The sequence below is a fragment of the Camelina sativa genome, chromosome 11 (genome assembly GCF_000633955.1).
Source record: "Camelina sativa cultivar DH55 chromosome 11, Cs, whole genome shotgun sequence".
In the NCBI taxonomy this organism is placed as follows: domain Eukaryota; kingdom Viridiplantae; phylum Streptophyta; class Magnoliopsida; order Brassicales; family Brassicaceae; genus Camelina; species Camelina sativa.
Window position 1 is genome coordinate 9,606,423 of NC_025695.1, and position 14,467 is coordinate 9,620,889.

General features: G+C 35.0%; 5 protein-coding genes across 5 annotated transcripts in view; 2 read left to right on the forward strand and 3 right to left on the reverse strand.

Moving 5' to 3' along the window:
• The window catches only part of LOC104727789, a 1,000-nt gene extending 592 nt beyond the window's left edge, over nt 1-408 (reverse strand). The window contains exon 1 of the mRNA XM_010446862.2: nt 147-408. Coding sequence (XP_010445164.1) covers nt 147-334 — 188 coding nt within the window. The 5' untranslated portion in view covers nt 335-408. The remainder of the gene's footprint in view (nt 1-146) is intronic.
• On the forward strand, nt 551-3,963 carry LOC104722625 (probable polygalacturonase). Its single transcript, XM_010440829.2, has 6 exons — nt 551-950; nt 2,040-2,160; nt 2,422-2,596; nt 2,701-2,771; nt 3,024-3,503; nt 3,586-3,963. Exons 1-6 carry the CDS (start codon nt 621-623, stop codon nt 3,741-3,743), a joined length of 1,335 nt encoding a protein of 444 aa, XP_010439131.1. The 5' UTR covers nt 551-620; the 3' UTR covers nt 3,744-3,963.
• On the forward strand, nt 6,521-8,040 carry LOC104722626 (probable WRKY transcription factor 53). The gene is made up of 2 exons (XM_010440831.1): nt 6,521-7,171; nt 7,265-8,040. Exons 1-2 carry the CDS (start codon nt 6,804-6,806, stop codon nt 7,845-7,847), a joined length of 951 nt encoding a protein of 316 aa, XP_010439133.1. The 5' UTR covers nt 6,521-6,803; the 3' UTR covers nt 7,848-8,040.
• Nucleotides 7,974-10,424, reverse strand: LOC104722627 (high mobility group B protein 6-like). Its single transcript, XM_010440832.2, has 8 exons — nt 9,996-10,424; nt 9,205-9,614; nt 9,016-9,121; nt 8,866-8,931; nt 8,611-8,781; nt 8,445-8,530; nt 8,271-8,355; nt 7,974-8,173 (listed from the first exon to the last, which is right to left on the reverse strand). Exons 1-8 carry the CDS (start codon nt 10,323-10,325, stop codon nt 8,060-8,062), a joined length of 1,368 nt encoding a protein of 455 aa, XP_010439134.1. The 5' UTR covers nt 10,326-10,424; the 3' UTR covers nt 7,974-8,059.
• Nucleotides 10,795-12,918, reverse strand: LOC104722628 (protein trichome birefringence-like 24). The gene is made up of 3 exons (XM_010440833.2): nt 12,600-12,918; nt 11,846-12,138; nt 10,795-11,751 (listed from the first exon to the last, which is right to left on the reverse strand). Exons 1-3 carry the CDS (start codon nt 12,814-12,816, stop codon nt 10,969-10,971), a joined length of 1,293 nt encoding a protein of 430 aa, XP_010439135.1. The 5' UTR covers nt 12,817-12,918; the 3' UTR covers nt 10,795-10,968.

The following is a 14,467-nucleotide window of genomic DNA, read 5'->3' on the forward strand; positions in this document are numbered from 1 at the left end:
AAAAAAAAAAAAAAAAAAAAAAAAAAAAACTAAGATCCCCAAGCGATCACACTCAATGATTTCAAAATCCAAGCTCACCATTTCGAGATCAGGAATCAGAATTACGTAAGGAAGCAGTAGTAAAAAAAAAAAAGAGAGTTGTTTACTCGATTAACGAAGGGAAAAGAAGTCGCCGTTGGATTAGGCGACGGAGGAGAGCATCAGCAAGGTGAGGAGGCAGCCTCTCAAGACTCCGTCTCTGTAAACGCCATCGTTCCACCGCATCTCCGCTCTTACAAGCTTCCTCTATGCATAGACGCACCAACGGACTCTCGAACTCCATCTCGAATTCCATCTCCAACTCGCTGAAACTTTCTTCTGATCTTAGCTCCAATTTTACAAACCCACCCAAAACACTTTTAACTAAATGAATAAAATAAAAAACCCCTACAAAGAATTAAAATTATTGGGCCGTTAAAGCCCAAATATCACTAATACTGGCCTGTTAATACACGTGTGATGGCACGTGCCTTCTTCTTCTGAACGTTGTCGACGGATATAAACATAATTAGACAATTCTGCAGATTTCATTTTACTTACTCTCATCCCAAATCCTTTGTGTCTCCCAACACAAACGAAAAATGTGGAGACTCTTAGCTTCAATTATCCTATTCTCATGTCTATTCGTTTATTCGTCGTCGTTGGGCGAATCGGAGGTGACGTGTTCCGGTATCGTGCCGTTACGGTACCGGAACGATAAGATCTCGATAACAGACTACGGAGGAGTAGGGGATGGCCGGACGGTGAACACGAAGGCGTTTAGGGCGGCGATTTATAGGATTCAGCATCTGAAGAGGAGAGGAGGTACGCTTTTGTATATACCTCCGGGAGTGTATTTGACTGAGAGCTTCAATCTCACTAGCCATATGACTCTTTACTTGGCTAAAGGTGCTGTTATCAAAGCTGTTCAGGTATTAATTTTCAATTTTGAATTCTGAAATTGGATTTTGGTATAATGAGATCATTTGAAATGAGTGACAAATTAGTTACTTTGCTGATTTGGAATTATTAGTTTATTAGTCAATGTGATTAATGTATACTCCAATGAGATCAGAGTGTGGTCAGTAGTGTAAGTGATTATACTCAATGAGATCAGAGTGTGGTCAGTAGTGTAAGTGATTATACTCAAATGATCAAGTTGTTAGGAAAGATATTTCATTTAAAATTTGTCAACTATAGATGACTTTTTTATAAAGCAAGGTATCCTAAATATAGAATTGGTTTTTTTTTTTTCTTCACTTAGCTTGTTTGCTTGGATCTGAATTTTGAAAAATGGAATCAAGTTCGTTTTGTCTAATTAAGTTTATGTAACAATGGTTTTGGGGAACCATGCACGTATAATAATTGATAAGTAATAAATATGGATGTGGAATTGGTAATGGTAGGTCCAATACAAAGCATCATGGGTCCTTTCTTGGGACTAAAACGTTATTGTAAGCATGTGGTGTAGTGCTCTTATGTCTATGTTTACATAGCTGGCAATTTTTGTCGTTCGTGTTTTTCAAGAATTGGTTATTACATTCTCTATTAATGTATGTAATGTTTTAGTATTAAAAAAAACTATCTAAGAGATTAAATCTTGGTTGGAGTTTTATATCTAGTTGGGACTGTGGACAGTTATGGGTTTCCATCGTCGTTTAGTGAGAATCTCAGATCAATGAAGTAGTGGGATGCTGCCATATATGTTGAACCTCAATTTCAATTGTCTATTAGTCTATATGAATAAATTCTCGGCTTGGTTTGTCTTCAAGTGAGTGAATAAAAAAACACTACTTGTCACTGTAGTGTATATCAATGTGTGTGTGTGTGTCTTATGACCAATTTTGAGATTAGAAAACATTTGGCTTTTAGACAGAATCAAGACAACGCCACTTTAATTGAGCCTACTTTAATCAGACTTGGATGCTTTGGAATTTGAGTGATCACTAATATTATGAGTAAATGCAGGATCCCTTGAATATTTTTGTGACCTTTTGAATTTTGCTCTGTTTTGACTTCAGGATACGCGGAATTGGCCATTGATTGATCCTTTGCCGTCTTATGGAAGAGGGAGGGAGTTACCAGGGGGACGCTATATGAGCTTTATTCATGGTGATGGTCTTCATGATGTTGTCATCACTGGTTAGTTTGGTCCATCTTATACTTTCAGTTATATCTATTTAGCTATATATATAGGTTTTAAGAGATGCATTGTTTGGGTAGTGTAGGAAAACATGAGCTAATCAGGTTAAGAATCTGTTTTTAACTATAGTTACTCAAGAGGATTTTTATGGATAGTATTCTAATACATGTCCAGGAACAGAGTGTTTCTCGTGCATTTCCTTCTGGTGATATGATGTTTAGTGCTGTTTTTGACATTTCATTGCAACACTAAATACACAGGACAAAACGGGACAATAGACGGTCAAGGAGAAGTGTGGTGGAACTTGTGGCGCAGTAGAACGCTAAAGTACACAAGACCGAACCTAATCGAGTTCAAGGACTCTAAGGAGATCATAATCTCCAATGTTATTTTCCAAAATTCACCCTTCTGGAACATCCATCCTGTCTATTGCAGGTATAATGCTAGTTACTACCATGCCCTTTAGATATCCCAAGCATATATATTTAACTTACTCTTCTTTTGGTATTGACTCTGTTCCTCATTTTGATATGTGGCAGTGAGGTTGTCATACATCATGTTACCATCTTAGCTCCACAAGATTCGCCCAACACCGATGGAATCGATCCAGGTTTGGTCTTACTCTTAACTCCTTTTTCAGTCAACTAACTAGATTGGTTGATGTGTTATATACATATAAAACATGTCTAGGTAAGAACTTGAATATGTCTTTCTGTGTACAATAACTATATCATGCTAGAGAATTGTATCTCATCTCCTCATCGGTGTGCAAACTTGAGACATACTCAAATTTTAATGGCAATTCTCTGTCTGAATCAGAGCCGTTTACTAATCAACTGAACATAATTAAATTTGTTGCTAGATTCCAGCGTCAACGTCTGCATAGAAGACTCCTATATCTCAACAGGAGACGACCTTGTGGCGATCAAAAGCGGTTGGGACCAGTACGGAATCGCTTATGGCCGTCCAAGCTCAAACATAACCATACGGCGCATCACAGGATCTTCCCCGTTCGCTGGTATCGCAATAGGAAGTGAAACATCAGGAGGAATCAAGAACATCGTAGCAGAACACATCACACTATCAAACATGGGCGTTGGGGTCAACATCAAAACGAACATTGGTCGTGGAGGATACATCAAAAACATCAAAATCTCTAACGTCTACGTAGATACTGCAAAGTACGGGATCAAGATAGCCGGTGACACTGGAGATCACCCTGACGCGAATTATAACCCGAACGCTCTTCCAGTAGTTAAGGGAATACATATCAAGAACGTGTGGGGAGTTAACATTCGAAAGGCTGGCTCTATTCAAGGCCTTAAGGGTTCACCTTTTACAGGTAAGAAAATATACATTTCTCAGTATTTACCAATATCAATTATATACTTGATTGTATAACTTGGAAAACAAAACTCTCACAGGGATATGTTTGAGTGAGATTAATCTCCATGGAAGTTTAAATACGTATCGGACGTGGAAATGTTCAGATGTTATTGGGACATCACTGAAGGTCAGTCCTTCGCCGTGTTCGGAGCTGAGAACTACTGGAGGATCTGACTTTTGTTCTTCCGCATTCTGAAAACTTCTGAGCAAGTCTATTCACCTCTTCGGTTCCTTTTAAAAAAAAATGTAATATATCATTATTTGCAATTCCTCCATTAATATATTTATGTTTGTACTTTGTATGTTAAGAAGTAAAGAGGCAAAACTATATAATGAAATTGTAATTTCAACATGAAGAAGGTTAAAAAAACAGAGAGGAAATTTATAGTAAATCCTGAAGTTTATGACATTTTGTAGTTTGGTGGTGTGTATTAGCTATAAGTAGTTTTGATTAACAGATTTGTATACTTATATTCTATTGTTTTGTTAATTGAAAAAAAATGTTGGGTATATCTACTAATTCAAAAAAAATTGGAATTTGTGAGGACAAAAGTTAAAGAGTTGAAGGATTTTCATTTTTTGTTTGTTTTGTAAAGTGTGAACTGGCGTTTGACTATTTTAAACAAATTGAAAGGAGAAAGCTTGGCCTTTTCCTACTTTACTTATTAATTGCTCTTTTAAGTTTTAACGAGTCCAATTGGCTATTCTTATTTTCTTTGGCATAGCAGCAAATAATAAATTAAATAATTATTTCATTCTTTATAAAACATACAACGAAATTATAGAGTGTTGGGTAGCGTTGACACTCACATACCACCCCCCACACACAAAATAAATACGATAGTTAATGCCGTAAAGTTTACAAGTCAGATAGTCCGATATACAGTATAATAATGAAAGTTCTTCAATTTTGTAAGCATTTCGGGGTTATGTTTTATTTGGCTAGTGACTTATGTGAACTATTTCAAATAAATTTGTGAATTACATATGAGTTAGTTCTAGTGAATTATATTAATAAGTTCGTGAACTTAAAAATTTATGTGTTGTTGTCTAGAGATAAGAATGAATGATGAATGAGATCCAAATTTCTTTATAAAAATGATTGAATGACGCAAAGAGAGTGACGCCATTTAAAAAAAAAAAAAATCGTAAGTAGAAAGAAAATAAAAAATAATGAAAAAGAGGAAATCCACGCGGAGTGAGGTTTGAAATGTCTTCGGTCCAATCCTGTCCTTTTGGAAAAAAAAAATAGGAATTTTTCTTTTCTTCTTAGGAATATCTTTCTATTAGATTTTTCTATATTCTTATCATTAATCAATAAATTCGTTTAGGGCAATTACGTTTTCTATACGTTGGAGTAAATTTCACAGTAAATAAAGTTGGCAATAATCCCATCAGTGAAAACTGAACTGTAAATGAGGTTCATATGACTTTAGTGGTTATTAGTATTATTACTCTACACTCCTGTACGTCAACTTCAGTCTTCAGCTATGAAAAATTTGCTGCCACTTTAATAAAATCAATTCTTAGAATATTTACCAAGGTTAATTTCTTCATATAAGTAAGTGGTCCTACTACTTTTTATATAATATTTTGATGGCAAATAAAGTTTAAAAAGTATTAATTAAAAAACAAACTGAGCGTTCGAATGGAATATTTATCAGACTATACATATTTGAGATAGCTTGATGTTGGACTTGGTCAGCAAATACCTTATCATACTCTTGGTTTATTATAAATCATGACTGTTTTTTTTTCTTTTCTTGGAACATATCATTCTGTCTTTCATATACTATATTTAAAATAAAAACAAAAACATATCATTCTGTATAAATAGATTTTTTTTTCCAAAATTAATGGCCATTTGTCTCAACTCTCAACTAAAATAAGTAATATTTTTGCGCACTTGAATTCAATATGTCTTTGTTACATACCTATATGACTATTTGAGATAACTGAATGTGACTTGGTCAGCCAAAACCTTATTATACTTTCTTGGTGTATTATTTCATCATCACATAGTTTTTTTTGTAAATGACTTGGTTTTTTTCTGTCTTATGGAACTGATACAAATTTTGTTGCACAAATTAATCCTAATTGTCACATACAGTAATACATATTTTGCGATCTCATCAAGTTTAATATTTCTTGTTTAGATACAGTTGACAACTTGACATAGCTTACATATATAAGTAAGTAATGAGAAAACTACTAATGAGAATTCTTTTACATCATATGTCTATTTTATTTTCCTGTTTGTCAAAGTGTTTGAAATTTAAATTTAGAGAAGTAGATTCTGAGTTTTTGCCCCAAAAAAAAAAAAAAAAAAAAAAAAAGAAGTAGATTCTGAGTAAATGTCATTCAATATAAATGTTTAAGTTCTAACTTAAATATTTTCTGCTAATAATACATTTTAAGAAGATAGAATGTGATTGTCCAAAAAAAAAAAACAGAATGTGTAGAAATATCATTTTTATGGTTAACAACTGATATATCTATCTATCATCCATATATATGTGATATAATGCATACTAATAAAAGCATCAAACAAACATAACATTGGGAATTTAATAGTAGAGAATCTCAATCACATGTACATAGTCGTAGTTTTGAAAAGTTATACATCGAAAGGGACATTTGTTTAAACCCTTGTTGTCTTGTCTAGTTATTTTAATTAACCACTATATATAAAATATGATTAACATGATTATACAAGTAATGTATAACTACATTAACAAAATTATGGAATGTTGAATTGGTCAGCGTTTGACCTTCACTACCACCACCCCACTTATAGATTACACTCTGGCCCTATCTTTCCTTATATCAAAGACTTTTCTCTCCTTTGAAAGTTTTGTCTCTCTTTAGAAGGAAATTACATATCTTTTTATATATTAAAAAAAAAATTTATTTATGGTTCGTCATTTGGTCAAAATTTCAACATTCAAATCCAAATACCTTATATATTCCAAACCACACTCATCAATTTTACCACAACCTTATAAACACTCTCATATTCTCATTATACATACCATACTTCAATCTATATCAACCCATTCTTGATCATACTTTAACACACATTATATTATCATTCTCATATTCACAAAAAAAAATATATATTATCTTTCTCATCATATTTTGGTTGCAATTTCAGACCAAAATCTTCTTATAGTGAACTCTTTGTTTAAGTATTTATCTAACTTATTTTTAAAATTTTTATTTTTTGAAACTCTATTTTGGGAATCATATTCTCAAAATGGAAGGTAAAGATATGTTAAGTTGGGAACAAAAGACATTGCTAAGTGAACTTATTCTTGGACTTGATGCGGCCAAGAAGCTTCAGTCACGACTCGGAGAAGCTACGGCTGAGACGGACGAGATTCTGGTGAAGCAGATAGTTTCTTCCTATGAGAGATCTCTTCTTCTGCTTAACTGGTCCTCCTCACCAACGACCGTACAACTTCTTCCGACGCAAATTACTGTAGTCCCGGTGAAAACTACCGGCGGAGTCCCAGAATCTCCGGCGTTGATTAACGGAAGTCCGAGAAGTGAAGAGTTCGTTGACGGAGGAGGTTCCAGCGAGAGTCATCATCGCCAAGATTACATTTTCAATTCAAAGAAAAGGTAATACATCCTCACAATTCACCAAATTGAATTATGTCAAAAATTTATAATATAAAAATCTGATCTTTATACTAAATTGGGTAATTTTTACAGGAAGATGTTACCAAAGTGGTCAGAAAAAGTGAGAATAAGTCCAGAAAGAGGCTTAGAAGGACCTCAAGATGATGTCTATAGCTGGAGAAAATATGGTCAGAAAGACATTTTGGGCGCAAAATTCCCAAGGAGTTACTACAGATGCACTCATCGTAGCACACAGAACTGTTGGGCTACGAAGCAAGTCCAGAGATCGGACGGTGACGCGACTGTTTTCGAAGTCACGTACAGAGGAACACACACCTGTTCTCAGGCGGCGATCACACCCCCACCAGCCTCTCCGGTGAAGCAAAAAGAAAACACCAGACTCAAACCAGCCATTACTACTACTACTACGACCCAAAAGCCAAAGGACCTTCTCCAGAGTCTTAAATCCAACTTAACCGTTCGAACCGACGGGCTTGACGTCGACGATGGTAAAGACGTTTTCTCGTTCCCTGATACGCCGCCGTTTTATACTTACGGCGACTTCGGCCACGTTGACAGTTCTCCTCCAATCTTCGACGTTAGTGATTGGTTCAATCCAACGGTCGAGATTGACACAACCTTTCCCACTTTTTTACACGAGTCCATCTATTATTAAAAAATAAATACTGTAAAAGACACTACTAGTCATCATCATCCATAGAGAAGAAGAAATCAGCGAGAGAATTAAGATAAAGTAGATAAACTTGTATCCATTTTTTTTTTTTTCGGGTTAAAAAGTCACTAGAGCAAATCTAACAATGCATCATAATAAGAAAATGTTCAACAGGACTTGAACATATAATTTTTCAGTCATAAGAGAGTTTTCATCTAGCTACTGGTAGCAGGTGCAGACTTGTTGTAAGCTTCAAGTTCCTTTTTGTATGCTTCCATCAATTTTGCAGCTTTCCCGTTGTAAACTTGCTTCTCTTCTTCACCCAGTTCCTGCAAATATATGATAATATGTATTCACTCAGACATCTTGATATTGTTGTTCTACAAGCAAATGTTTCTTTTAACTCGTAATTGTGATTTTGCATACCTTCCATTTCACTGAAATCAGAGCGGTGATGGTAGAGTTATTTGTCCCGGGACGTTCTTCAGTCAGCTTCTTCCTCTCGTCGTTGCTGTATAACATGTTTTGTTTTTAGAAAGCTAGAAACTTGCATAATGACCAATTCAGAGATTAGGATTAACTGGAGGTAAAAGTTCATACCTGAAGAGAAAGTAAGAAGAAGCAGGCTTCTTGGGTTTGTTAGGATCAACATTTTCATTCTTCTTCTTCTTGGTTGCTTTCTCCTTCTGCAAAATGCAATTATTACGATCCTGTTAGTCTCTGAATTGGTAATGGACATATTGTGAGTGAAGTGCAAGTGAGTTACCTTAATCAGATTATCAGTTTTCTCCTTCTTCTTAAGCAGTTGAAGAGCTTCTTGTTTGTGGAGTTTCAGGAGTTCCTCTTCTTCTTTCCTCTGGCTCAGTGCTTCTTCTTCCTTTGTCCTCTTGTATACCTCCATTTCTTGCAAGTATGTCTCCTTGTTCTTCTTTGCCACCTGTTAAATATTACACTTCAATTCAGTCACTCCAAGTGTCTTAATGGCTTTGCTATGAATGCAAGCATGAGTATGGAAACAGACCTCTTCATAGGGTGCCTTCTTTTTGTCTGACAGGTTCTTCCACTCTTCTCCAGTTATCTTTGCAACCTATAAGCACCATTAAACGCAATAAGTTAGCTTCAGAATTGGACAAAAACTTGTCTGGAGAGGGACTAAAGTAATTAGATTTACCTCCACGACGGTCTTGTTTTCTTCACGTAAAGCAGCTCTCCTCTCGTTTGCATAAACCAGGAAGGCAGATACAGGATGTTTTGGCTTCAGAGGGTCCTTCTCCTTCCTACAAACCACAAATAGCTCTAGTCAGTTTACACCATTGGTGATCAATTTGATTTAGTCATTAGGAGGTATTCTGGTTCTTACTTGTTCTTCTTCTTGTTGTCCTGTTCAGCTTCCTGGACAAAGTTGAGATACTGATCAAGCAATTCCATTGCATTTTTCTGCTTCTGGTCATCTACCAGAAGCTTCATGGCTTCCTTCTCGCGCTTCTCCTTAGCAATGACCTGGAGGTAAGCTTCCTTCTCAACCTGGTACCTCTCCTCGTAAGGCTTCTTATCTTCAGCACTAAGAGACTTCCATTTAGCACCAAGGATGTTCGCAGTCTCCTTGAAGTCAGCCTCAGGGTTTTCCTTCTTGACTTCAGCCCTATGTTCTTTACACCACAAAACGTATGATGATGATGGTCGCTTTGTCTCAGGGCAATCCTTCTTCTTCTTCTTATTCGCCTTTTCTTGCTCAGCCTGTGTGAGAGATGGTTGACCACAAGCGAAAGTCTGAAGAACAAAAACACACAACAACACTCTCGAATCAGCTATCCAGAAACCATTTAATAGATAACCATCATTAACCATTTAATCAGTCCAATGAAATGAACATTTCTGCGACGTTTAAGCTTCACCAACAAATGAATCGACTCATCTCATATCTATGACTAAACTTCTATCAATCCAAAATCACAAATGATCGATTTACACAAGCGGAATCAGCATATTAACCAGATATATTCAAACCTAATCTAAAGAACTCAACCAGATCAATATCCAAAATCCAGATCTAGAACTGAACAATCATGCCAAAACCTAACCAAATTCAAATCTAATCACAAAAACGTAGCCAAAATCGACAACCAAAAGTTATAGATCTGGAGATTATACCATGTTAGGTTTGAACTCCTTCGTCTTCTGGAGTTTCTTCAACTCCAACTTAAGCTTCTCCTGCTCAGCGTCTCTGGTCTCAAGCTCCTCCTCCTTCTTTCTCAGGATCTCGTCTTTCTCCTTAAGCAACTCCTCCGTCTTATCTTTCTCGATCTTCATCTTCTCCATCATCGCTTGCATCTCCATCAGCTCTTTCTCGAACGACTTCTCTGGTTTCCCCTTGGCGGAGACTGGCGCTGGTGGCGTCTCCACGATCTCGTTCTTCTGCTTCAACGCCTTTCTACTGTTTCTCGGTTTCTTCGTCGGAGCTGGATCTGCGGTTGAAGCCATTTCTAAGTCGGAGAAAAAAAAAAGCAATAGAGAGAGAGAAGAAGACGATTTCGAAAATTAGGGATTGTGAGATTTTAGGTGAAGCCTCTGTAAAATATCTATTGGGGGATTATAAAGAAAGAAACGCACAACGGTCATATAATTCAAAATTCAAAAAAAATAATTTCGTGGATTTGATACTTGTTTGGCGTCCGAGTTCAGATTTGTTAACATTTTTTCTGAATTTTGAACAGTTGGAAGAATATTTTTTCATTATCCTCTTCTTTTTTTTAAGGAATTATTATTTAATTTTGAAGAATGTTTTAACTTTATCACTTTATTAGTACTACATTGATGTATGATTGTATTCAAATCAAGTTGGATGGTGGGTGTGGGTGGGTTCAGTGTATCAATGACAATTAAACCGAGTTCAAACCGGACAATCTAGTACTTGTAAACAGAAAAAAAAAAATTGATTTCACAAAACCGGGGAAAATAATTATTTCCACCGGCTAGCTTTTAATAACCAAAATCAATTTTTTCTTACACAATTTTACATTTTGTTCCAATTCACACAAATTTGCACAGTATTACTCTATGTAACCCGAGAAAACCGGTTTTCAATTTCTTCCGGGTTGATCCATTAGCAATGTGTTGGTCCGGTTCAGCCATTTACTATGGTCTCCAATATAACATCATTCAAGTAATCAAACGGACCAGGCAAGCACCAATGTAGACAGTCGTTCTGTACCTTTGCATTTTTGTCCTTATCAAACGGTCTGAACTGTCGATACGCACCCGGATGACCGTCCGGTCGAGTCAGCAACATCCCGGTGAAATCCAAAAGCTTTAGATTTCCATTACCCAGACCCGTCTTCTCACTAACCGCCCTCTTGAACTGACCAATCTCAATATCTTTTAGTATCTTATGTACATTTTTAATCTCAACTTCATCATCACTCGCCGGCTCTGTTTGCTTACACGTCCCGCCACTATGCCATTCCCCGTTCTGGAAATGATCTGGAGTCGAAGTCCGGAAAAACACCGTGCCTTTACAGTTACCTTCCTCAGCTAAGAAGTCCATGACATTCCTCAGCGTTGCGTTATAAGCATAGTCGAATCCTAACTCTTTCAAGTGAGGTTTCTCCTGACAGTTATGGCAACCGACTGGTTTTGCATTTTCGTGGTAAATCGCGGATTTAAGAAACCATTTACCCGTTGAGATAATGGCATAGTCTAGGCTAGGCATGAGACTGGTCCATGTCTCATCGAGTTTATCAAGATGTAACTGAACTAAAGCCGTTGAGACACCGTTTGAGTCTTCGAAAATAGCGGCTTGGACTAGAAATGGCGACCAAATGTTGGATATAGTAAGGTTATGTAGAGGGAAATGCCAACGTTTGGATTTGTACTCCTTGTCATGGTACACTTCAACCGGTACTTCAACCTTTGAGAGACCCAAAAATAAAACAGATTTAACGAACTTGGCAAGTGAAAACTATGAAGTCACAAAGAGAATTTAATAGTAAGCAGCATCATACCGTGGAGAGCATACAAAGTAGAGATTCGACGTGGTTACGTGATATGGAGTCACCAATCAATGCCCAAGATTTATGTCTCATAAGTTGAAGAAATCTTAAAGGGTCGAAACGTGGTAACAAACAGTCATGAGGCTTCCATTTCCAGTAGAGAAAATCTGTGTCAGGCCGGCCATTGGTGATACAGTCTTGGTGACCGTCGATGAGCGAACCGCATGAGTTGTTTGTGTAGATTGGTCCTAATGAGTCTGGGATCCATTTTCCGGCAAAAAGATTGCACTTCTCTACTTCAATATCTGATTCAATAAATAATAACAAAGAAAGCAAAACTTCTTTTATCAGCCACAATGTGATATCAACTTTGAATCAAAAACGTTGTAACACTAATCAAGATCAATTCCATCAGAAACCAGTCATTGAACATTGCAGCTAACTGAGCTCACTCTATCAAAGAACTTTTAGAATCATAACTGTCAGAAACATAGCCAAGAAAGATGAAAATGTGTAATTAAGAGGCAAATGTTACAAATCATCACAACTAGTTTTAAAATGTTAACAAGATCCATGAATCATCACTTACTTTTACTTAAAATTTCTGTAAACCACAATTCATAAAACCCTTAAACAAAAGTCTAGATCTTGCAGATCCAAAACCCCTAGATCTCATAATTATGCTTATTAAACAAGGTTTAGACAGTCAAACACAATGGACAATTCACATAAAAGTCAACTAGTTTTAACTAGTAACTGATCTTACCCTGAGGAATTAGATCTTCGTTTTCCGGCACGAGAACCACTGGCGGAAGTAACCGAGCTTCGAATTTTCCGGTGACCGACGCAAAGATTGGAGAAAACTCACTGGAGTGTAGAATGAAGAGACGGAAAGCGAAAAAAGTTATGAGAATAGCGGAGATGAGCTTGATGAGAAGCACATTCTTATGATTCATGGAGACTGATCTCCACTTGAGCTTCATCTAAACAAGAAGAAGAAGATATGGTCTTTGGTAAATGTGTAATGTGTGTTATGTTTATTCGACCGACCAAAGCTCAAGACTTTTCTTTATTTTATGATATAAAATCATTCGAACATTTCTAAAAAAAGAGCCATATAGTCGAATAATGTATAGGTACGTATTAATCTATTTTTCTGATTATATCACAATTCACCAGACTGCAGGAGTTATATGACAGAATATGTTCGATCTAGTCTCATCAAAAAGCTGTTTTCGTTATAAAAGAAAAATATTGCTATACATTAGAACAAAAAATGTTACATACGAAATTGAGTACATTCATCTGAAAACTATGCTCATAGTATTTGCTAAATACAAAAAGAATTAGTGTCTAGATAGTTAGTTGTTAATTAAACAAATTAATAAGATTGTAAGTGTTTTAACGATTTAATTAATGGCATAATTTTGATTATGAATAAGTTGTTGTTATACATCTTTTTCCAAATTATTTTTTTGTTTGTTGGACATTTTATGATCAATATCTCATACTATAAATACATTTGATATGTACTCCCAAAGAGACAATAATTTATGTAATTAACACCGAAAGAGTAGAAAACAAGGAAAGGCCAAAAAGCTTTAGTTGTAATAATTAGTGACCAAGTGACCAAGGGGTTGGGCCTCTTCGTTAATGATCCTGCTATATTAATTCAAAAGTACAAATATAAAACTAACCTTAAAATATGTAAAAATCTATATTAACATTTTTGAAGTACATTTTGTGTTATACTTTTTAGGTTTTGCTTATTTAAATTTTTATTTACAATATTAACCCCTAAAAAAATTTCATAAATAACATTACAGAGAAATTTAAATACTAAACTTTCTTAAATCAACCAACATTTGTTACATTTATTGCCATACAATCTTAACAATATCTATACATTCCGATTTTTCCAAAAATAGCTATACCCATTAAAGTTTTAATCCCATAAAATCATCAAAACTATATTTAGAGATTTTGTTTGTATAGACTTTCTATAGAAATTTTTGCTTTACATATTTTGATTGTAAAATGTAAATTTAGGCATCTACATTACTTGATTTGAGGTATTTAGGGGTTGATTCCTCAAATTTCTCACATTATAATAAATAAAACTAAATAATTATCCCGTGGTGTTTCTATAAATTGAAGTACATTTGGTGTCCTTTAAGTTATACTTATTTACAAAGTTAATCCTTAAAAAATTGCACATACAAACAAAATCAATTAGATTCCTAAAATGTCTCTACAAATTTGGTATATAATTTCCTAAAACAATTTATATATTAAGAAATTTATTACACTTAATAACATATGCCAAAAATATCTATACAATATTTTCTTCTTTTAAAAACTCTAATATTCAGTAATAACTATATTGTTTCATATGAACAATTAAAACTTTAATGGTTATTAACATGCTGATAAAAAATGCAAAAATAATAATTTCACAGGTTAAATCTAATGAATTGGAGTATTTCTAATATAAATTAATATGCCGTATACTGCATAATAAATTTTATGGATATAATTCTTTTACAGGTTGAATCTAAATAACTTTAAACTTACGGATTAAATTTAAAAACACTAAAAATTTAAAAATATAATAATGTAAGAATAATTCTTTAA